Genomic DNA, 25,058 nt, shown 5'->3' with positions numbered 1-25,058 from the left:
TTGTCCCTTCTAACATTCCCCTCACTCCGCTTGCCATCTTCTCTCCTACTTTCTTGTGGTGCACGTAAATTTTCATATCAAATTTAGTGAGCATGTGATTCTCTCCTTCAACCACACATGGGGAGAGTAACTTTATTCCTTGCCCCCTTCTCCCTTATCTCTTCCATTGAATAAGATTTTTCTTATCTCTTTTATGAGTTATAGCCTGCCCCATTCCATTGCTCCCTTTCTCTTCCCGGAATTTTCTTCTTCCACCCCTTAATTTTTATTTTATTTTACTTTATTTTATTTATTTTATTGTATTTTATATTGTGTGGGTGTGTATGTGGATATCATCTCTTCTGGTATAACATACCCTGTACTCCCTATCTATGTGTGTGTGTGTGTGTGTGTGTGTGTGTGTGTGTGTGTGTGTGTGCAATCTCTCTAACTACCCAAATACTGAGAAAAGATTCAAGGGCTAAAAACATTTTCTTTCCATATAGTAATGTAAACAGTTCAGCTTTAGAGAGTCTTTCATGATTTTTCTTTTCTGTTTACCTTTTCATGCTTCTCTTGATTCTTGTCTTGGGAAGTCAAATTTTTAAATACACATCCTCTCTTTTCCTCAACATGAAATCTTGAAAGTCATCTATATCACTGAATGACCATTTTTCCCCTTGAAGTATTATATTCACATTTGCTGGGTAGGTGATTCTTGGTTTCAATCTCAGTTCCTTTAACTTGTGAAATATCCCACTCTAAGCTCTTCAATAGCTTAATGTTGAAGCTGTGAGATAGTGTGTTATCCTGATTGTATTTCCACAGTACTTAGACTGTCTCTTTCTAGCTGCTTGCAGAATTTTCTCCTTGATCTGGGAACTCTGAAATTTGGCCACAATATTCCTAGGAGTTTCTCTGTTCAGGTTTCTTTCAGGAGGTGAACGATGAATTCTTTCAATATCCATTTTGCCCTCTGATTGTATAACATCAGGGCAGTTTTCCTTGATAATTTCATGGAACATCATGTCTAGGTTCTTTTTTTAAAATTTATTTATTTAAATTTTCAACATTCATTCCCAAAAAATTTTTGGGTTACAGGTTTTCTTCCCATTTCTCCCCTCCACCACCCCAAATCACCGAGTGTTCTAATTGTCCCTATCACCAATATGACCTCCCTTCTAACATCCCTCCTTTCCCTTATCCCCATCCTCTCTTTTGTCCTGCAAGGTGGGATAACTTCCCATACCCCATTACCTGTATTTCTTATTTCTTAATTGCAAGAATAATACTCAACAGTTGTTCCTAAAACTTTGAGTTCCAACTTCTCTTCATCCCTCCCTCCCCACCCATTCCCTTTGGGAAGGCTAGGAATTCAATATAGGCCATATCTGTGTAGTTTTGCCAATGACTTCCATAATAGTCATGTTGTGCAATGCTGACTATATTTCCCTCCATCCTCTCCTGCCCCCCATTTATTGCATTCTCACTTTTGATCCTATCTCTCCCCAAGGCTGTTGACTTCCGATTGCTCCTTCCTCCCATTGCGCTCCCTTCCATCATCCCCCCCCACCCTGCTTATCACCTTCTCCCCCACTTTGCTGTATTGTAACATAGGTTTTCATACCAAAATGAGTGTGCATTTTATTCCTTCTTTTAGTCGAATGTGATGATAGTAAACTTCATCTTTTTCTCTCACCTTCCCTGTTGTTGCCTCCACTAAAAAATCTTTTGTTTGCCTCTTTTATGACAGATTATTTTCCCCATTCCATTTCTGCTTTTCTCCTCCCCAATATATTTCTCTCTCACCACTTAATTTCATTTTTTAAGATACATCCATCCTATTCAATTCACTCTGTACTCTGTGTGTGTGTGTGTGTGCGTGTGTGTGTGTGTGTGTGTGTGTAATCCCACCAACTACCCAGATACTGAAAAGTTTCAAGAAATGCAAATATTGTCTTTCCATGTTGGAATGCAAACAGTTCAACATTAGTAAGTCTCTTATGACTTCTCTTTGCTGTTTACCTTTTCAAGGTCAGCTACAGTACTGACAGCACGTTCTTCAATCTGAAATGGCTATAAGGAAGACAAAAGCAGAGGAAGTACTGGTACATAATTTTCTGTTTGCAGGTGATGGTGCACTCACTGCAGCCTCTGAGGCTGAGATGCAACAAAGTGTGGATCAATTCTTTGCTCCCTGTGCTAATTTTGGCCTAGTAATTAATACCAAGAAAACACAGGTGCTCCCTCAGCCACCACCACACCATCCACACATGGAACCATGGGTTACAACAAATGGAGAAGTTTTGAATGCTGTGGATATGTTCACTTACTTTGGTAGTGTACTTTCCAGGGATGTACACATTGACAATGACATTGATGCATGCATTGCCAGAGCTAGCTCAGTTTTGGGAAAGACTCTGGCTCAACAGTTTGATCATTAAGTAGCATTGAAAGAAGTTCTGCAAATTGGGGGGGGGGTATCTTGGCAATGTGTGTGTGCATACATACATGCATATATACATATGTGTATACTTGCCCCTCTCATATCTTCCTCACCTGTTTTATTTTCCTTTTCTTTTTTCTACATAATCTAACTCTGAGAAGTTTCCATTCCTCTTGGACTGAATGCTCCTACAGATGTCACATATCATTTCTGTAAACTCTCAGGGATCTGTTCTCCCCCTCATCTCAGTTTTTCTTAACCTATGAGCAGCTCTCTTTTACTCTATCACAAATGCGAAGATGCCAAGGTCAACTCTCAAATGGCCCTTTCATTTCCACCTCAATAATCAGTTTTACTTTGGTGAGAATAAGATCTAGAATTGACATTTCACTTTTTGAAACATGACATTTCAATTAGAGAAGTCAAGATATTTTAAGATTGTTTTTTTCTTTTCAAGGGGTGGAGAAACAGAGGCAGCATCAGAGACACAGAGCAGAGGAACAGAGAGTCAAGGAGACAAAGACATGAGGTAAGGAGATACAGATAGAGAAACAGAGAGACAAAGTGAAAACAAAGAGGTATAACAGAGAGAAAGTAGACTGAGAGAATAACTTACATCTTTATGGAATTTACTATGTGAAAGACATTATGCTAAGTTCTTTAGGATGATTATCTCATTTGATCTTCACAAAAACAATCATGGAAGGTAGGTGCTACCATTATCCCCATTTTATAGATGAGGAATGAGTCAATCAGAAGTTAAGCAAATTGCCCAGGGTTACCCAGCTAGTAAGGGTTAGAAGCTAGATTTGAAGCCCCATTCTGGCAATCCATCCTCTGTTCCAGATAACTTCCCAAAAAGAGGAAGAGAGAAAGAAAAACAGGCAGAGAGAGAAACAGAGAGGGAGAGAGGGAGAGAGGGAGAGAGAGAGAGAGAGGGAGAGAGAGAGAGAGAGAGAGTGAGAGAGAGAGAGAGAGAGAGAGAGAGAGAGAGAGAGAGAGAGAGAGAGAAAGAGAGAGAGAGAGAGAGAGAGAGAGAGAGAGAGAGAGAGAGAGAGAGAGAGAGAGAGAGAGAGAGAGAGAGAGTGAGAGAGGCATTATAACTGGGGTGGAACAGAGCACATAGAAGAATTCCCAGGTGAATTTTTGGTTGGTCAGCTGTGACACACACTCTTGTTCCTTTGAGATGAAAAGCTACTCGTTCAGGTCTCAGATGTGCTGTGCCTTCTAGATGCTGAAGAAAACTCTTCTTATCCACTAAGCTGAAAAAACTGTCATTAACTCAGTAGATACTCAAAAATACTTTTTCCTTGTCCAAAATACTTTGTTCTTTCAAAGTTACATAAGTGATAAGTAAAATATAGACAGTAAGATTCAGCTAGGGAATCTCTGGGAATTTGTTTTTGCTTTAGGTTGTTTTCAGGCTGAGGGAGAAATACATTTTATTGCAAGCAGTAGGAATGGAATCAATGGATATAGAGAAACTGAAAATTGGAGAAAAGGGGAGGTGAGAGGGTGCAACCTCTACAGGAGAGGGAGAGGTGACATGAAGGACTCAAGTACAGGAGCTGGTGGTTGCAAGGAGAAATGATACTTTTTTTCTCTCCACCCGCTCAGCCACATTAGACAAAAGAAATGAAGTGTGTGTGTGAGTATGGGGAGGTTATTTAGAATAAAGAATTGTAGACAAGAATAAATTAGCAATATGTATTCTCAATTTTTTTCCAGTGATGTATTGAGTTCAGTCTTATGGTAAGAAGGAAGGAGTGAGATGTGGGAGAAGTCTCAGTAGAGGAGAGAAATCTTAGAATAGATGCTGAAGTGAGGGAATGGTCAGAAAAACAGATCTGTGTTCAGCAGCAAGATAATAATTACAGAGAAGGCAAGTTGTAGGAATAATTCCTTTCTGGAATTCAGTTAGGAAATGAGTGCCCTCATAGGACAAGGGTACATGAGATTTGAAAGTGGAGATTAACTTAAGATGGAACTGGTTTACTATTGGGTCAAGATACTGAAAAAAGGAAAGTGATAAGAAAGATGGAATGAAGACCCAAAGGACAGATGAATGGGCTATCCCCACTGATCAAAGTAACATATATGAGGACTCATTAGGAAATTCTGAGCTCATGTAGTCCAACCCTTTTCTTTGAGAGATGAAGAATCTGATGACAATAAATGGTGAAGTGACTTGCCCAAGCTCACACAAGTTGTCAGCGTTAGAGGCAGGATTGATCCCTGGTACTATGCTCCCAAAGTTAGGAATCCTTCTATGTTACCCTGCTGCCTTTGAAATCATGAACCCTCACTGTAAAGTACAAGTACACAGTTGGACATCAGGAGTCATTAGCAACACAACTGTATTTATTGTACTGTAAATTCACAAAGAAGTGGTATGCAATTTAAAATAAGATCATCCTTAAGGATATTTGAAAAGTAAAAATTAATATGCGTTTTGGGGGTGATGTTTTACATATCTTCCTCCACACCCTGTAACTAGAATCTAGGCTCTAGATATTGGTGAGAGGGCTACATATAAAGGTCTATAAGGTAGCCCCCATTACATAATGATATATGATGCACTCTGCTAGCCTATCTTATCCTTGAAAATTAAAATGTATTCTAATTACTAGATAGAAATTTGTCTTTCCTCATAGGAATTCCAGTCAAAAACAAGAGAGTGATGAGTCTAGAAGACAAAACCAGCTGGATAATTTACACAGATGAGCTTTTCTTCTTACTTAGTGAGGAACAAAGCATAGTTGGTAGCTTGGTGGAATATTGGTAAACCCAGTATGATTGGTCTTCATACTAATTTCATTTGGATCTCCAACTGGTTTGAGGGTGAAATTCTGTAATATGGTGGTAAAGAACAAGAACAACTCCATCCTTGCCAGGCCCTCTCCAAGACAAGACCGTTTTCCTGGAAAGAAATAAAATTGTGCTCACAAATCTTCACACAATCTCAGCGTCAGCCAAAGTGAAAAAGCCTTATTGGACCAGGGAAATAGTGGGTAAGGGAGTAAAAGAGATGGATACAGATGGGCTGAAATGGTGAGAATTCCTGTTGGGAGTTATATCTGTCATTAGTGGTTACTACGGGGCAGGAAGGAATTTCCATTCATACGATTTTTCCCATGATGAGCCCTTGTGCAGTGGATTTTACAATGGAGTCAGAATTCCACTAAAAGAAAGAGGTAGATGAGCCAGCCAAGAGGATCAGCCCATCTGTTGAGGGGCCTGAGAAGAAGCCAGACCTTGAGAATACTAGAAAAGACAATGTGTGACAGGCCATCGTGGGGCAGTGCATCCTCAGAAAAACTACCAGGAGGGAGACTGGCTAGAAGAGGGTGATAGGGGATATGAGATTCTCTTTTCAGAGTAAGAGGTAGCATTTGGAAGGTTTTCTTTTTACCAGTGGAAAAAGGCATGAAGTAGTCACTTTTCTTGAATTTCCCATTCTGATCCAGGAAGTGCTGGGGGTCAAACTTTTCAGGATTGGCAAACTCTTTGCTGTCCCTCAAGACTGGAAACAGCAATGGGTAGATGGTTGTTCCCTAAGGGAAAGAAATTCCAGGGGAAAATCAGTTATCATCATGACTATCCCTTTTATGCCATTTCCTAGAAACTTTAATGGCTCCCTAATGTTTCTAGTACAAAATGCACATTCCCTTGTGTGTGGTATAGACTGAGATGCCAAGCCATTGAGAATATGCATAGACTTCACTCTAGCTTTCCATGTTGGTGTCTCCATTATTGATCCCATCATGCCCTCCTTGGAGGTCCCGCTAAACTGATCAAACTTCTCTTCCCCATCCACAAGGCTCCCTGTCTGGTTTTCATGCCTTTATAATAGTCATATCCCAAGCCTGGAAGGCACTGCTTGCTAACTTCAGCCTTTTAGAATCTCCAACTTTCTTCAAGGCTTGGCTTGGATAGCCCTTCATAAAGGAAATTTTGACTAAGGCCCTCAGCTATTTATGTTCTCTCCTCAGTTCCTTACTCTCTTCTTCATGTCTGTACCTGTTGCCAGCATGACTGTGGGCAGGATATCTGAATTTTCAATGCCCCAGACAATGCTTAAAACCTCTAGGAGTGGAACCTGAGGGAGTTTCTTTATCAGGAAGCCAATCTGCAAATCAAATCACAAGTTGTGTCTGAAGGAAAAAATAGCACTTTGGGAAGACTTCTCAGGTTCCAAATTTTGCTCCCTCCAGGAGAAGCCAAAGCCCTGAATGATGAAACCTTCTCTTCCAGCCTTTTGTCTATAGCACTTGTCCCAGCAGTTCTCTTATAGTAGGTTCTTATTGAAGCCTTGATCATTTGAACTGAACAATTCACTCAGTTGGGTATATTAAATGTGAAATTAGCTGAGTTGCTCCCTTCTTTCCTCAAGGGGAAATTCTTCTGCTGATTCCTTGTTAAGAAACTTCAATCTAATTCAATTCAATTACTAAGGTTACTTAACCATCCTGCAAAGCAGTACTTCAGAATCTAAAGACCTAGGTCTAATCTCTGCTTCAACACTTTTAAATAACTTTAATCAAGTCATTTGATCTGAGACAGGCAACTCCATCTATACAATCAAACAGATAATAGCATCTATACAACCTGCTTCATAGTCTAGTAAGAGAAAATGATATTTTAAAAACTTCACTTGAGCAATCTCACTCTATTATAGTCCTTATATGTTTTCTTTCCAGTGTTGCTGTGGTCAATGAAAAGGAGGAAGAACAGACATAAGTTTAAAGTTTCCTCTCATTTATTTCAGCACCACATCCAAGTTAACTGTTTGTAATAACAAAGGACTACCTCAAGGAGCACATCATGTGAGATCATTACAAAGGGAATCAATTTTCTCATGTGTAGAATTAGATCACTGGACCAGATGATATTTAAGATCTCTTTCAACACTAGATTCCATTCTTCCATGACTACTGACCTTAGGAAGGACATATTGTTGAAACTGGATGTCCTGATTCACTGCATGGGGCACGTTGAGAGGTGAGAGGTTAGAGAATCTTTGCACTTCATGTACCACAGCATCCACATAGGGCATATCTTGTCTGTCCTTTATGGAAGGAACTCGATTAGGTCCAATCACACGATCAATTTCCTCTTGAATTTTTGCTACAGAGACCAAAAATATAAATAAATACTGAACTCTTGTAATGAGAGTTGAAGACCTTCTCCACCCATTAATAGACCCCAGGTGGATTCCACTGGAGGAAGCTTAATTAAGGGAGTCTTGCTTTGTAGGAATACCACATATTTAGTTAATTTCTGATGAGGCACTGGGTCATGAGGGTCGTGACCACCTCCAGCTGTGAAAAAGTGTATACTTACTCTGAGGTGAAGTTTTGCTTTAGGGACTTACTCATTGGAAGAAGGTTCATGTGCCAGATGAGGCTCTGGGTAGCCATTATGGAATTTTCCCAGTTTGAAAATCCAGATATTGGTGCTTCTCTCTCTAGTAACTATGTATGTAAGGAATCGTCAGACAACTGCATCTGTCTGTTGATCTGTGAAGTATGTATTGCTTATAGTTACAGTTAGAAACCCTGTCTGTTGGTCTTTACTTCCTCTGCTTGTATTTTCTCTATTGGTGAATGTAATTAAAGATGATTGTTGACCCCTCAAAAGTTGCTTTTCTCATATAAAGGAAGATCTAAGAACCTATGCTTGCAGGCATCCTGGATGTGTCAGGGTGCTTGCTGCTACAACTCCCTGGTTTCTTAGGAATGCCCAACAGAGCCTGTGACCTAAGATGATTCTCAGATGGACTTAGTGTCCTCCTTCTAATACTCAGTTAATTCTTCAAAGGCTTAGCCATAGAATACCTTTCCATGGTTTGGTTGATAGGAGTCATGAAGAATTGCTTTTACATTCCTTTTTAGACACTCTCTGTATAAATTCAGGCAAATCATTAAATCTGTCTAAACCTTATTTAGCTCAACTGAAAAATGGGTATCAGAAATTATCTGTCTTCTAAGGTTCCTTACACCTCTGAAGCTATTATTCTGTGATTTTTAGAAAGGAGATAAAATCTGCACCTCCCTTACAAGGCATCAAATAAAATAATATGACAAGTGATTTTCAAACTCTACATCTTTTATACTGATACCATCTGTTATTGTCAAAGAAAGTGGATGTCTTCATGTGAATTTGATGGTGCTAGTGATTTCATTATCTTCCTAATTTGAACCATTCACCAGGTATGCAGTTGAACTCCTGTCTCAATGTCCTAAAGTGCTGAGGCAGAGGAACTTAGCATTAGAAATCATCCCTTTTCACCTAGGGCCATCCATACTTGAACAGGAATCACATTCCCAATGGAATGAACAAAGGGTCACCCAGCCTTTGCTTGAGAATCTCTATTAAAGGAGAACTTACTACCTCAATAACAAGTGAGAAGGTTTTGGGAGAACTTTAATCATTGCCAAATCTTTCTTTAAATGAAGCCTCAATTTGTCAATTGTCAGTTTCTATCTATGGTTCCTAGCTTTGTCTCCTTGGATCCAGCAGAAGCAGCCCTGGCAGAATGCAGTCCATTTAAGGAAAGGGGATGTTTCATTTGAGTCTTTTTATCCTAAGCATAGAGCTGAGAGTGCTCAGTGGGAGCTTAAATCATGTTTGTTAGAATGAATTCAATTCACCATCACAGGCCTTCACATACTTATATAATTATCAGTCCCTGTCCAAGGGTTCTCTTTTCTCAAATATACTACCACCTGATCTTTTGCTGATTTGTGTGGGAGTCATAGAAATCCAAAGGGTTGAAATATGGTGCCAGCTCCTGAGTAAGGTGCAAGGCTGGGAAAAGAAACCTAGTCAGTAAACAGTACAATTCTTATACTTTACCTTGGACCTCAGGATGTTTCAGAATGAGCAGCAGGCCATATCTTAGAGTGCTGCTTGTTGTCTCTGTTCCTGCAGCAAATAAATCTACTCCAGTCATTTTTAGATTCTCCAGGTCAAATTCAGAGTGTGGATTATCTTTTTCCTAAAGGACAGGTATAAAATAAATGAAGTAATGAGAGACAGTAGAGAAAATCATTAGTAATCATATTAAGTACATGAAGGTTGATCTAGAAGCTCTGCCCACTTTCACTTCAGTACCCCAAAAGACCAGAACTTTTGCAATATCCTTAGACTTCCACTGCCCTACAAAAGACTTGTTCTTCCCAGACAACTTTCTTCTTGCAGCAATATGACATAGTGGACAGAGAAGTAGGTTTTGAATGAGGAAGATCTGGATCAAACTTTAGCTTCAGCTAAGGGCTAGGTATCCATGGGAAAGTTACTTACTGTCTCTGGGCCTCAGTTTCCCATATGCAACATGAGAGAGTTGGATCGCTTCCAAATCTCTATTTATTATCTATGATATACATGGTATGGTGAGGACCTGGTCAAATAATTAATTAAAAATCCTAATAGCCAGGTAAATGATCCCTCATGCTGATACTTTCCCCACAAGGCAAAACAGCATCTTGGTTTTAAAAAACAACAACAAGAAGAAATTTCAGGTTTTCAGAATGGGGAATTGAGAGAAAACTCTTGGGGCAGAAGAATGCAGAATTTCAAATTTTGTAGGGAAAATGAACCACCCAACCTGTGACTGATCAGATATCACCTATAAGTGGTCATTCAGCCTCAACTTGAAGACTTTCACAGATGGGGAATATATTACTTAATGAAGAAGTTCATGTCAATTTTGTTGACTGTCCCCATCATGTGGAATTGAAATGTGTCTCCATAACTTCAAACCACTGTAATGAGTTGTGTCCCCTGGGAGGGAGGAAGCAAAACATTCTAATTCATTTGTTTGAAAGCCCTCAAAGTTAGGTATCTGCTGAGCTTCATTTCAACTCATAAATTCCCTGAAAATCTCTGAAATACTCAAACTCATAAGATTTAGGGCTTGGAAGAACCTTGGAGATGACGTGGCCCAACATAAAGGAAATTATGCCTTAGAGAGGTGAAGTGATTTTTTTCAAGGTCACACAGAAGAAAATGGAAAGGGATGAATGCTGGAATGACCAAAATGGTCAGGATTCTCCAGAATGGAGAAGATTTAATACCATTTTGCCTGGAGCAGAAATGAAGTTGTCTGTGGTCCAAAAAAGAAGAAAAAAGAGAAATTAAGAAAAAAGAAGGAAGGAGGGAAGAAAGGAAGGAAGGAAAGGTTGAGACAAAATGTGACTTGATTTTCTACTCAAATCAACTGACAGTGAAACTTATGAAGAGTGGAAAATGAGCAAATAATCAATACCATGACATAAAACAATGAATATAGAATATATAATCAAGAACAACTATTGAATCATCTCTATAAATGAGAAAAACAAGGGAGTAAGTATAATAGGACTCTCAGAAATAAGGGAGCAACATCCTAGAGAGAGCTAAGTGGCACAATGGGAGGAGTGCTGGACTTGGAATCAGGAAGATCTGAATTCAAATTCAGCTTCAAACACTTTCTAGCTTTGTGATAGTGAGCAAGTCATTTCACCTCTGTCTCTCCATTTTTCCATTTCTAAAGTAGGGGAAATAATAGCACCTACCTCTCAAGGTTGTTGTGAGGTTGTAGTGAGATAATATTTTCAAAGTGCTTTGAAATTTTTAGGGTCATCTAAATGCTAACTATTACTATGAAAGTGTTTCACAAAGATAAAGAAAAGAATTAAAGGGAGAAATAAGGATGAAGAGTGGGCTGAAGGAGCAGGTCCCCCCACTACCCCAAAAAAACTCATCTAGATAATTTAAAACATACAATGAATCATCCCTTTAATATGAAACTGACACATTTGGTACTGGAAAGTACAGAAATTTTGGAAACTCAATGTAGACAACAATGTTGGAATAACACATTGGCTCTCTACAAGCCAAAATGATCTTGAAGATGGGCCTTTAAGAAATATATTAAGGTTCTTAGATATCTTACAAATGTAGAATTAATCTTAAATACTGCATGCAATACTTCAATAAAGAAAAACTATACAATTTTTAAAAACAAAGGACAAAAGTATATTTATAAAATTCTGAGGTCATCAAAAAGAATGAAGCATCAAGTTGAAAACCTCACAAACTGTAATATTCCAACATTACATCATCAACACTAAACCAGTGTTTTGGGCATGATAACTATGCCCTTTATCTATCAAGAAAAATAAGTTTGAATGAATTGTGTCTGGGAAATCATAAACTGGAAAACAATATTATCAAAACCAAAGCAGATTAGGCTATAGTTTTAAATAATCCTGCAAATATGAACTTAACCCTGCACAAAATAAGATGGACTTATAGCCATCAATATTATGAAAATGAGCAATTTTGAAAGATTTAAGAATTCACACCAATTCTATTATAAAGCATGAGCACAGAAGACTAATAATGAAGATTGCTATCTTCTAAAAGAGCTGATAGACGAGTATGCAAAATGGGACACATATTTTTGGACATGGCAAATATGGAAATTTGTTTTTATTGATCATGTTTATTTGTTAACAAGGATTTTGTTTATCTTTTCTCCATTGCAGGAGGAAATAAGTATTAGAAAGAAGAAGATGAAAAAAGGGTGGATTTCAGATATTTCCTAAAAAGAATTCATAATGAGTCAGGTGTGTGACCTGGAATACTTTAAACCAGATGATCATAAGGAAAATAAAAATTTAATAAGAAAAACCTAAGCATTGGAAGCAATACTCTTATGCTTTTATTTCAGTTTAACACTTTTTAAAAATCTCCCACTGACTCAGCATCATTGAAAAAAAACAAAGTACAAATTATAGTGACAATAGAAAGTAAGTGCCAATATATCTGGGGAGGAGGTTAAAACAGTCTTCAAAGATTGTTGTATTTCCATCTAGTGAACACTTAAGTGATCTGTACTATTTTATTTATTTTTTATCAGTATATTGAATCAGTCAGTCAATAAATATATACGAAATATCTTTTATGTGTCAAGCAGAGTTCTGGATAATGGTGATATAAAAGCAAATGATAAAAATAACTCAATCAATTTCCTTTAGGAGTTTACATTCTGCTGAAGGAATGCAACATATTGAAAGACAAGTACATATGGGATCCATAGAAAATAAATACACTGAGATTTTGGAGTGGAACACAAACAGCAGGAGGAAGAAGAGAAGGCTACTTAAAGCAGGTAGCAGCTCCATGGGGAAGGATGTTAGACCTGCTAAGAGTTGAGGAAGGAGAATGACAACATTCTAGGCATGGGGGCAAAATTATATAAAGGCAAAGAGGCAAAAGATGGGATATTGTGTAAAGGGGAAAACAAGTGGGCCAGTTTGAGGTTGGGAGGGGGGAAATGCAGAAGCAGCCTAGAAAGAGAGGCTGGCAGGAGATGGTGAAGGGCTTTAGTTGCCAAACAGACGAGTTTGTGTTTTGTCTTAGGAGCCCTGAAGTTTTCTGATCACAACAGTGAACCAGTGAGTCTTGCGCTTTGCATGGTAACTGTGTCAAGAATGGATTGAGTCTGGATGCCTGGAGAGCTGGTAAGAGAGAACTGGCATTATCTAGGTGAGAGACGATGGTGACCTGAAGTAGGGTGGTTCTGGTGTCACTACAGAGAAGAAAGGGTTAAGGATACTACCAAGATGGTGTTGGGGGAGGGAAGACAATTACTCTCTCCTCCTTGCCCCCACCCCCACATGATCATGAATTATTTGGATAGTTCAGATACTGGTTAGCACTCCCAAAATGATTTTTCCTTCCAGCGTATATTTAGTTTAGAATTTACTAACATTTATTTTACTTATTTACTAATAAGCATTTATTGAGCATTTGCAATGTGCTAAGCACTTGGAAAATATTATCTCATGTGACCTTCACAATGACCGTAGGAGGTGGATGTTAGTATTATATCCATCTTATAGTTGAAAAGACGGACGCAAAAAGGTGTTAGGTGATTTGTCCAGGGGTACACTGCTATAAAGCAGCTGTCTCCAAATTGGAACACAAGTTTTTTTGACTTCAGGATCAGGACTCTTTCCATACCAATACCTACTTCCTCCATCAATGTGAGTGTAACTATGTGGCACAAGAAGGATTAATTACGATGAAGGACTGATGTCCTCATGGCAAGTCTAAGGAAATTTTCCTTGTCAGGGAACAGTATGGGATACCATAAATGCTTTACTTATTTGCTGAATTGGTTTGTGGGTTTCTGGGAGACTTTTGCATGTTTTTCATTGTTGTGTAGGGCAAAATTAAGGTTGCCCTCCTCCTGAAATTAATTTTGACTGTTTTTATACAATCGAGTTATTGTTATCATTTGAATTAATATATAGTATTTATAGAAGATTTTAAGGTTAACAATTTGCTTTGGAAAGTGTTATTTTGCCTTCATAATCATCCTGGGAGTTAAATACTATTATCCCCATCTTACAAATGAGGAAACGAAGACAGACAGTGGCAATAAGACTTGCCCGGGATTACAAAGCTGGAAAGTACAGGAATTTGACTTTGAAATCAATTTTTTTTTGACTCCAAGTCCTCCTCTGCAGCTCCTTTCTCCTGTTTAAAGTTTATTTTGTATTTATTTGTTTGCATATTATCTCCTCCATCACATTGTAAGTTCCTTGAGGGTAGGGGCTGTCTTTTGCCTTTTTTCTTAATCTTTAAAACTTAGCAGAGTGCCTGACACGTAGTAGGTGCTTTGTAAATGTTTACTAATTTATTCCTATTATCATTCTCCAATGCAATATCCTCCTCCAAACAGGAAAGCCCACATGAGCAGCTCAACATCCAGCAAAGTGCATGTTTTCCTTTCTCATTTTCCATACAGAGTTCAGAGAAGGGACATAAATCAAATAAAGTCTAGTTACAAGAAAGCCAATGGCTTCTTTGGGGTATGTGGATACCTTGAGACTCTCCATGTCCCTTCCTGTGCTTTGAAGAGATTTGTCAAATTTTAAAATCTGCTAAACTTGTTGATAATTCGTATAAAAACAGCCTTGTTCAATGCGCAAAGTGCTTCCTGGATGTGTCCTACCTGCAGCATTTTGGAGAGAAAGCAGTCAATGTAGTCTTGTGGGTTGTTGGGGTCCAGTATCTTTTGATGCTCCTTCACTCTTTCCAAAATGAAGTGTTTTATTTCCTCAAGATTTTTAAAAATTGTTTTATGTGTTCCAGGGAGGTATGCTCTGAATGCTGGTAAAAAGTTGTAGAACTATACAAAGACACCCCCAAACCCAAACACGAATAAGTTTAGTGTCATGAAAAATCAACTTTAAATTTCTAATTACACACTATTTCATTTTATTCAAAGGCATTAGACTTCTTTCTCATTTTAATTAATTTTTTTCAATAACAAAATGTATTTTCTTTCTCATTTTTACCATATATTTGGAAAAAAAAGAAAGACATCTTTTTTTTTTATTAATTTTTTTATTTTTTTTAATGTTTAACAATCACTGCCATACAATTGCGATTTTATCCCTCCCCACCCACCCCCCACTACCTCCCTCCCTCCCCACGACTGCATACAATTCTCTATAGATTCTACATATACTTTCCTATTGAGTATATTTTCACTATAGTCATGCTATGTAGTCAGACTAAGATAAATGAAAGAATCCGTATAACAAATCAGAACATGATACACAAACAGATACACATACACAAACATGATCTGCTACATTATGTGAGTGACTTCCATATTTCTCTCTCTGAGTGTGGAAGGCATTTTGCCTTGAGGTCCACCATTGGGATTTTTTTTTTTTTCAGAAGTTCTTGTGTTATTACAAAAATCTAAGTCTACCAGAAAAAACTCTCACACACTGTGGTTGTTGCTGTGCATAAAGTTCTCCTGGTTCTGCTCCTTTCACTCAGCATCAGGTCATATAAGTCCTTCCAGGCCTCTCTGAAGTCTTCTTGTTCATCATTTCTTATGGCACAATAGTACTCCATTACATTCATATACCATAATTTATTCAGCCATTCCCCAATTGATGGACATCCCCTTGACTTCCAGTTTTTGGCAACTACATAGAGTGCTGCTATAAATATTTTTGTACATGTGGGACCCTTTCCCATTTTTATGATCTCTTGGGGATATAGTCCTAGTAGCGATATTGCTGGGTCAAAGGGTATGCACATTTTTGTAGCCCTTTGGGCATAGTTCCAAATTGCTCTCCAGAATGGTTGGATGCGCTCACAGCTCCACCAACAATGAATTAGTGTTCCAACTCTCCCACATCCTCTCCAGCATTTATCATTTTCTTGTTCTGTCATGTTTGCCAATCTTATAGGTGTGATGTGGTACCTCAGAGTTGTTTTGATTTGCATCTCTCTAACCAATAGTGATTTAGAGCATTTTTTCATATGATTATAGATAGCTTTAATTTCTTCCTCTGAAAATTGCCTGTTCATATCCTTTGACCATTTATCAATTGGGGAATGACTTGTATGATTATACATTTGGGTCAGTTCTCTATATATTCTAGAAATGAGGCCTTTATCCCCGAGCTTAGCTGTAAAAATTTTTTCCCAATTTACTACATCCCTCCGGATTTTGGTTGCATTGGGTTTGGTTGTGCAAAAACTTCTCAGTTTAATGTACTCAAAGTTATCCATTTTGCATTTCATAATGCATTCTATCTCTCCTTTAGTAAAGAATTCTTCCCTTCTCCATAGATCTGATAAATACACTATTCCTTGCTTCTCCAGTTTATTCATGGTATCAATCTTTATACCTAAATCATGTACCCATTTGGACTTTATTCTTGTGTACGGTGTCAGGTATGGGTCTATGCCTAATTTCCGCCACACTGTTATCCAGTTTTCCCAGCAATTTTTGTCAAACAATGAGTTCTTATCCCAGAAGCTGGGGTCCTTGGGTTTATCAAACAGAAGGTTGCTGTATTCCTTGCCTACTGCATCTTGAGTGCCAAGTCTATTCCACTTGTCTACCTCTCTGTTTCTTAGCCAATACCAAGTGGTTTTGATAATTGCTGCTTTATAGTACAGTTTAAGGTCTGGTAGCGCTAGGCCACCTTCCCAAGCATTTCTTTTCATTAGTCCCTTTGATATTCTGGACCTTTTGTTTTTCCAAATGAATTTTGATATTATTTTATCCAGCTCTAGAAAGTAATTGTCTGATAGTTTAATTGGTATGGCACTAAATAAGTATATTAATTTGGGTAGAATTGTCATTTTTATTATATTAGCACGGCCTACCCATGAGCAACTAATGTTTTTCCACTTACTTAAATCTGAGTTTATTTGTGCAAAAAGTGTCTTGTAATTGTGTTCATATAGTCCCTGGGTTTGTTTTGGCAGGTAGACTCCTAAGTATTTTATACTGTCTACCCTAACTTTAAATGGGATTTCTCTTTCTATCTCTTGCTGTTGAACTTTGTTGCTAATATATAGGAATGCAGAGGATTTGTGTGGGTTTATTTTGTACCCTGCAACTTTGCCAAAGTTGTTTATTAATTCAAGTAATTTTTTACTTGAATCTCTGGGATTCTCTAGGTAAATCATCATATCATCTGCAAAGAGTGATAACTTAGTTTCTTCTTTGGCTATTCTAATTCCTTGAATATCTTTATCTTGTCTAATTGCTACAGCTAACATTTCTAGTACCATATTGAATAATAGTGGTGATAATGGACAACCTTGTTTCACCCCTGATCTTATTGGGAATGCATCTAGCTTATCCCCATTGCATATAATGCTTGCTGAAGGTTTTAGATAGATACTGCTTATTATTTTATGGAAAGTTCCCTTTATTCCTACGTTCTCCAATGTTTTTAGTAGGAATGGATGTTGTATTTTGTCAAAAGCTTTTTCTGCATCTATTGAGATAATCATGTGGTTTTTGTTAGCTTTGTTGTTGATGTGGTCGATAATGCTAATAGTTTTCCTAATATTGAACCAGCCCTGTAGTCCTGGTATGAATCCTACCTGATCATAATGTATTAATCTCGTGATAAGATGCTGTATTCGTTTTGCTAAAATCTTATTTAAAATTTTTGCATCTATATTCATTAGGGAAATTGGTCTATAATTTTCTTTCTCTGTTTTGTCTCTTCCTGGTTTGGGTATCAAAACCATATTTGTATCATAGAAAGAATTTGGGAGGACTCCTTCTTCCCCAATTTTCAAGAATAGTGTATGTAGTATTGGAATTAACTGTTCTTTAAATGTTTGATAGAATTCACTTGTGAATCCATCTGGCCCTGGAGATTTTTTCCTAGGGAGTTCATTGATGGCTTGTTCAATTTCTTTTTCTGAGATGGGGTTGTTTAAGTATTCAACTTCCTCTTCTGTTAATCTGGGCAATTTGTATTTTTTAAAATATTCATCCATCCCGTTTAGATTGTCGAATTTGTGGGCATAAAGTTGGGCAAAGTAGTTTCTAATTATTGTTTTAATTTCCTCCTCATTGGAGGTGAGTTCACCCCTTTCATTTTTAATGTTAGTAATTTGGTTTTCTTCTTTCTTTTTTTTGATCAGATTAACCAAAGGTTTATCAATTTTATTAGTTTTTTCATAAAACCAACTATTGGTTTTATTTATTAATTCAATAGTTTTCTTTATTTCAATTTTATTAATCTCTCCTTTGGTTTTCAGTATTTCTAATTTGGTATTTACTTGGGGATTTTCAATTTGTTCTTTTTCTAGCTTTTTCAACTGCAAGCCTAAGTCATTGATCTCCTCTTTCTCTATTTTATTTATGTAAGCATTCAGAGATATAAAACTTCCCCTAATAACTGCTTTTGCAGTGTCCCATAAGTTTTGGTACGTTGTCTCACTATTGTCATTCTCTTGAATGAAGTTGTTGATTGTTTCTATGATTTCTTCTTTAACCCAATCCTTCTTTAGAATTAGATTATTTAGTTTCCAATTGATTTTTGGTTTCTCTTTCCATGGCCTTTTATTACATGTAATTTTTAATGCATTATGATCTGAAAAGGATGCATTGATTATCTCTACCTTTCTGCACTGGATTGTGAGATTTTTATGTCCTAGTACATGGTCAATTTTTGTAAATGTTCCATGTACCGCTGAGAAAAAGGTATATTCCTTTCTATTCCCATTTAATTTTCTCCAAAGATCTATCATATCTACCTTATCCAGAGTTTTATTTACCTCCTTAACCTCTTTCTTGTTTATTTTAAGGTTGGATTTATCTAGTTCAGAGAGGGGGAGGTTGAGGTCCCCCACTAGTATAGTTTTGCTATCAATTTCTTCCTTCAACTCCCCCAACCTCTCCTCTAAGAATCTGGATGCTATACCACTTGGAGCATACATGTTTAGTAACTATATTGCTTCATTGTCTATGGTGCCTTTTAGTAGGATATAGTTTCCATCCTTATCCCTTTTGATTAGATCTATTTCTGCTTTTGCTTTGTCTGAGATTAGGATTGCTACTCCTGCCTTTCTTACATGAGCTGAAGCACAATATATTCTGCTCCATCCTTTGACCTTTATCCTATGTGTATCCCCCCGTTTCAAATGTGTTTCTTGTAAGCAGCATATTGTTGGATTATGGCTTTTAATCCATTCTGCTATCCGTCTCCGTTTTATGGGAGAGTTCATCCCATTCACATTCACAGTTATGATTACAATCTGTGTATTTCCCTCCACCCTCTTTCCCACCATTTGTGCTTTTAACTCTCCCGTCTCCCTTCCCCTCCTCAATAGTATTCACTTTTCTCCCCCTCCTCCTGCAGCCTTCCCCTCCTTCTTTTAGCCCCCCTCCCTTTTAGTCCCCTTTACTCTTATTGATTCTTTCCTCCCTTTTAGCCACCCTCCCCTTTCTTCCCCCTTCCCCTCCTACTACCTATAGAGCTAGTTGGGATTATCTGCTTAAGGTTATTGTTCCCTCCTTTGAGCAAATCAGATGAGAGTACCTCTCAAACAATGCTCATCTCCCTCCCCTCCTTCCCTCTACTATGGTTTTGTACTTCTTCCTGTGATATAATTTGCCATTTTCTGCTTCCCCCTTTCCACACCTCCTATTACATTCCCTTCTCATACTTAAATCATATTTTTGTCATGACATCATTTACTTTATGCCCGTTCCCTCTACATATATCCCTTTTATCATAATAGCTGCACAGTTCTCAAGATTAACAGGTATCATCTTCCCTTACAGGGAGGTAAACAGATTGCCCTAATTGAGTTGCAAGTTTTTGTTTTTGTTTTTTCCCCTCTGTTTACCTTTTTTATGATTCTCTGGAGACCTGCATTTGAAGATCAAATTGTCTATTGAGTTCTGGTGTTTTGGTCAGGAAGCTCTGGAAATCCCTTATTTCGTTGAATGACTTTCTCCTTGCCTGAAATGTTATGCTGAACTTTGCTGGGTAGTTGATCCTCGGTTGGAGTCCCAACTCCTTTGCCTTACGGAATATTGGGTTCCAATTCTTTCGATCTTTTAATGTAGAAGCTGCAAGGTCCTGTGTGATCCTGACTGTGTGACCTTGATATTTAAATTGTTTCTTTCTGGCTGCTTGTAGTATTTTCTCCTTCACTTGATAGCTCTGGGATTTGGCAACTATATTTCTTGGGGTTTTGAGTTTGGGATCCCTTTCCGGTGGGGAACGGTGGATTCTTTCGATGACTATTTTGCCCTCTGAGTCTAGTACTTCTGGGCAGTTTTCCTTGATGATTTCCTGGAAGATATTGTCCAGACTCTTTTCTTCATCATGGGTTTCTGGCAGGCCAATAATTCTTAGATTTTCTCTCCTGGATCTATTTTCCAGGTCAGTTGTTTTTCCAATTAAATATTTTAGATTTTCTTCTATCTTTTCATTCTTTAGATTTTGTTTGACTGATTCTTGTTGCCTCATTGAGTCATTAGTTTCTACTTGCCCAATTCTAATCTTGATCGTATTGTTTTCTTCAGTTAGCTTTCGCATCTCCTTTTCCATCTGGCCAATTTTTCCCTTTAAGGAGCTATTTTCTCCATTTAATTTTTGTACTTCTTTTTCCATTCGACCAATTTTCCCAGTTAGGTTTTGGGTTTCCTTTTCCATCTGATCAATTTTCCCTATTAGGTTTTGAGTTTCCTTTTCCGTTTGATTAACTCTTCCTTTTAGGGAATTATTCTCTCCAGTTAATTTTTGAACTTCCTTTTCCATTTCTTCAATTTTCTTTTTCAGATTGATGTTCTCATCAGTGAATTCTTTTTTTATGGTTTTAAAATCATTGGCCAGTTTTTCTTTTATATCCTTCTTCAGATGTTCCAGGTAATCTAGTTGTGCTTGCGAGAAATTCATAGTCCCATCTGAGGTTTCAGATGGAAGTACAGTCTCAGCTCTGACCTCTTTGGTGTTTGTGTTTTGGTCCTTATCCCCATAGAAAGATTCTATGGTTTTTTCACTTTTCGTCTGCTTTTTCCGATTCATGATGTTGGCTGAGTGTTGTAGCTTTTGGTTCTTTCAGTCAGAAGATACAGATCTTTTAAGTTGAGTTGATGTTTGTCTAGGCTAAAAGCAGGCTTTTTTTTTTTTTTTGTTGTTGTTGTTTCCCAGATCAACCCTGGGTTTAGCTTGATAGGTGTGTGGGAGGTGTGGTCTGGTCTCAGGCTATCTCCTCAGCTGGCCTGAGGCAAAGGCAAGGTCCGGGGGGGATGGTGATCCCAGCTTCCCTATTGTCTTCCCTTTTCCCCTGGAGGGCTGGGGCACGCCTAGAGGCTAATGCGTGTTCCCGCCCCTCCTGGGGCTCGTCTCCCGGGCTGAGGCTTGCTTGGGTCTCAGTGCGAATTTTTCTCTGCCCTGGGTCGTCTGTCCCTCCAGATAGCCTCCACCACGGTAGGAAGAATCCCCCTTTGCCACCTCTCCAGCCTCTGGTGTTATGAGACCACCCGCCCCCTTCTGCTGCTCCCACTGATCCGGGATCAATCTGGGGAAGAATTTTATGGTTCCCTCACGGTCATCGGGGGGGAGGGGAGAGCACTTACTGATCACTCCGGCATCCCAGCTCCTGGATGTTCAAGTAGTGACCCACTGAAGTCCCGTCTTTAGGCTGAAGATTTCAAAGGCTGTTGCGCTGATATCGTTGGCTCGGCCTGGCTTATCTCCTGCTCCGCTGGTCTCGCCCGCCACTCTCGGGCCCCTCGGGCCGCCTCCGCCCTGCCGCGCCGACCGCGCTGCGCTGTGTGCTGGGGTCTTACCCCCGCGGAACAGATCCCTCCCGTGGACCTTCCAGTCCAGCCTGGGCTCCGAATCTGTCAAAGTCCGTCTCCCACTGGATTCTACACCTCCAAAGTCTGGTCAGACTCTCCCCCCAGAGATATCCAGAGGAGTTTTTCCAGGAGCTTAGGTGAGTCGTTGCTTTCACTCCGCCATCTTGGCTCCGCCCCAAGAAAGACACATCTATTGAAACAAATATACATAGTCAAGCAAAACAAATCCCCACCATGGCAATAGCCAGAAATTTGTGTCACATCTTCCATCTTGAGTCCATTCCCCAATCCGTCATGAGGTGGGTAGCTTGGCTGACTGTGCTTCCTCTGAAATTGGTATGAGTCTTTGCATTGTTTGTTACTTAGACTTGAGTGGTATTTGTCCTTGCAGTGCTGTTGTAAATAAATTCTGCTCACTTTGTTGTTGCTGCTCAGTTGTTTAAGTTGCATCTGACTCTTTGTGACTGCATTTGGGATGTTCTTGGCAAAGATCTTGGAGTGACTTGTTATTTCCTTCTCCAGTTCGTTTTACAGAAAATAATAGGGTTAAGTGACTTGTCCAGGTTCTCACAGTTAGTAAATGTCTGAGGTCAAATTTGAACTCAAGAAAATGTCTTCCTGACTTCAAACCTGGCATTCTATCTACTGTGCTACCTACCTGTCCATTCTACTTGGCATCTACTCCTAAACTTGTTCTAGGTCTGAAACTTTCACTTTCATCATATTTCACAATATAGTGAAATTCCATTGCATGCATATGCCATAATTCATTCAACTATCCAACAATTGATGAATAGCCCCTTAATTTCCAGTTCTTTATATCCACAAAAGGCTGCTTTCAATATTTTGCAGATAATTTTCTGTTTTTCATATTTTCTTCTTTTAAAAAAAGTTCTCTTTGAGTTCAGGTCAAGTAGTGGTATTGCTGGTTTAAAGGATATACATAATTTACTTCTCTAATAATGTACTAATATACATAATTTACTAATCAATGGATATATAAATTTACTGATATGGGAGGGATAGATCCACATTGCCTTCCAGATTTCCTGGATCAGTTCACAGCTACACCAAAGAGTAACTCAATGTGCTGTTCTTCCCACAGTCCCTTTAAAATGTGCTATTTACCTTTGTTTAAATGAATTTGAAAACAGTTGCAAGGAGAAGTCAGGACTTGTTCACATTTTAAAGAAAGTCATTTGGGGCTAATTTTTTATGACAACTTCAAAAGGGCAGTGAACTGGAAGAATGTTTTTTTCAAGTCATCCACTGAGCAAAGACTTGGTGTTAGTTATAATGAGCAGGTTCTAGCAACCAGGAGCAGACAAAACATCTCACCTTATTTGGACAGAGCAAGTTTCAGGGTTATGCACAACAGAGGTAGAGAAATCACAAGTTGTTGACTTCACTGAACTTCAAGGAGAAAGAATTTCATTTCTGACTGAAATGACCGTGGAACAGAGAAAGAAACCTCAGGACAAGACAATGCTTCTTTCTTTGCAGAAATGGAACTTTGGCAGGGCACAGTGCTGCCACATTCTAATCGAGGTGGCGATTAGAATTGGGAGGAGGAGAATTAATTAGAGACTTCAGAAAAAAGGAAAGTTCTAACCTTTGCAGAAGCTAAGCCCTTGAAGGGATAGGAAGAGAGATTTTCTGTGGAGCAAAAGTGTAAAATCAATTTCTTTCCATTTTTTATCAGTTAATAAACTTTGTCATTCCATGCCTGTTGAATTGAAAATAAAAAATAGTGTAGCAAGAAACATTAATAGCCAAATAAAACACAAATCCTATTGTCTATGTCCATAAATTTTTGTCTCTTTCCGAATACTCAATCTTTCAATTTTCTTTCAGTAAACAGCATATTTTATCCTGGATCCTTTGTAATCAGCATTGGTCATTGCATTGATAAGACTAAGTAAGTCTGTTACAGGTTTTTTGTGTTTAAAATGTTGTTGCCATTGGATAAAATGATCTCCTCGTTCTGCTTGTGTCAGTCTTCATCAATTTACCCATTTCTTTCAAGGCTTCCCTGAACTCATTACTCTCATTATTTCTTTAAGTAAAATAGTACTTCATTAAATTAATATAATATAGTTTTTCAACCATTTCAAAATTGATGTGTACCCCCTCAATTTTAAGTTTTTGCCCCAACAAAAATTAAGTATATTTTTGTAAATATATAATCATTTTACTTTTTCTATGAGGTCTATAGAGGAACTGATGGTTGAAAGTTCAAATGACTTTTGAGTTTAATGACTTTTAAGACACTCTTCCAAATGACTTCCAGAATGACTTCACAAACATTACATTAATGTGCCAACTTTTATGCAGCTCCACCAAAATTTGTGATTTACTATTTTATCAACTTTGCTAAATGAGAGTAATATTTGCTTTAATTTTTACTTCCTCTAATTATTAATGATGTGTAACAAATTTTTTTTATATGGTGGCTTGTAACTTGAATGTCTTCCTTTGAGAAATGCTTGTTCATATCTTTTGTTCATTTATCAGTTGGAAAGTGGCTACGATAAATTTGAATCAATTCTTTACAAATCTTGTCAATAGTACATTTTTCAGAGAAAAATGTAAGCTATGTTCTACCAAGTTAGTTTCCCTACTAATTGCAACTGCATTGATTTTGTTTTTGCTAGCAATTTTCAATTTTACATATCAAAATTGTTCCTTTAATCTTTTGTGGTTCTCTAGCTTCATTGTTTTGTCATAAGCTCTTTGCATATGCATATATCTGGAAGATAATGCCTTCCTTTTATCTTTAAGTTGTATGTGATGTGATCTTTTATATATGTCACATGCAATTTGAAGGTAATCCTTATGTATAAGATATGAACTCTTGGTCCTAACTATTTTTTACCAGGATAATACTTAGTTTCTCCAGCACTTTTTTGTCAAATAGTGATTTTCTACCCCATGAGCTAGGGTTTACGCTGCCAGGTTAGCTTGTCTCTAATTGCATTATATCCTATCAAATTTCCCTGATCTATTTATCCATTTTCAAATATAATAACATCATTTTGACATCTGGTACTGCTAGACTCTCTTCTCCAGTTTTCATGATTTCCTTGAAGTTTTTGACATTTTGTCCAATAGATGAATTTTATCACTTTTTCTATTTCTATTAAGTAATCCTTGGATTTGAGTGGCATTCATAAATGAATGAATTGAGTATTGCTATTGTTATTATGTTGGTTCAGCCTGCCTATGAGCAATTAAGATTCCTTTAATTATTTAGATCACTCTTCATTTCCACATAACAGAACTTTATACTCTATCCAAATCCCAAGAGTTACATAAGTCTTCTCCAATCTAAATTGGCAAATATCTCAAAATTAATTTGCCCATTGTTTTACTTCCCACTCAAGAGGCGAGAGGGCAGAATATTATGTGCTTGTTCAAAAGATACTGATATTAAAGTTAAGGGGAAATCTAAGTAGCTTGGAATTATCAACGTAACAAAGA

At 37.9% G+C, this 25,058-nt stretch overlaps 1 protein-coding gene across 2 annotated transcripts in view; it reads right to left on the bottom strand.

The window, feature by feature from the left end:
* Nucleotides 1–4,765: 4,765 nt before the first annotated feature.
* The window catches only part of LOC140517380 (cytochrome P450 2C23-like), a 32,875-nt gene continuing 12,582 nt past the window's right edge, over nt 4,766–25,058 (bottom strand). Inside the window, exons 5-9 of one of the 2 annotated variants that reach the window (XM_072628574.1) lie at nt 14,436–14,612; nt 9,284–9,425; nt 7,365–7,552; nt 5,838–5,979; nt 4,766–5,345 (exon numbers count right to left, since the gene is read on the bottom strand). In XM_072628574.1, coding sequence (XP_072484675.1) covers nt 5,164–5,345; nt 5,838–5,979; nt 7,365–7,552; nt 9,284–9,425; nt 14,436–14,612 — 831 coding nt within the window. In that variant the 3' untranslated portion in view covers nt 4,766–5,163. The remainder of the gene's footprint in view (nt 5,346–5,837; nt 5,980–7,364; nt 7,553–9,283; nt 9,426–14,435; nt 14,613–25,058) is intronic. The other variant, XM_072628575.1, reaches the window with a different exon arrangement.

The sequence above is a fragment of the Notamacropus eugenii genome, chromosome 1, assembly GCF_028372415.1.
Source record: "Notamacropus eugenii isolate mMacEug1 chromosome 1, mMacEug1.pri_v2, whole genome shotgun sequence".
Classification (NCBI taxonomy): domain Eukaryota; kingdom Metazoa; phylum Chordata; class Mammalia; order Diprotodontia; family Macropodidae; genus Notamacropus; species Notamacropus eugenii.
This window is presented reverse-complemented; position numbering and strand designations above follow the sequence as displayed.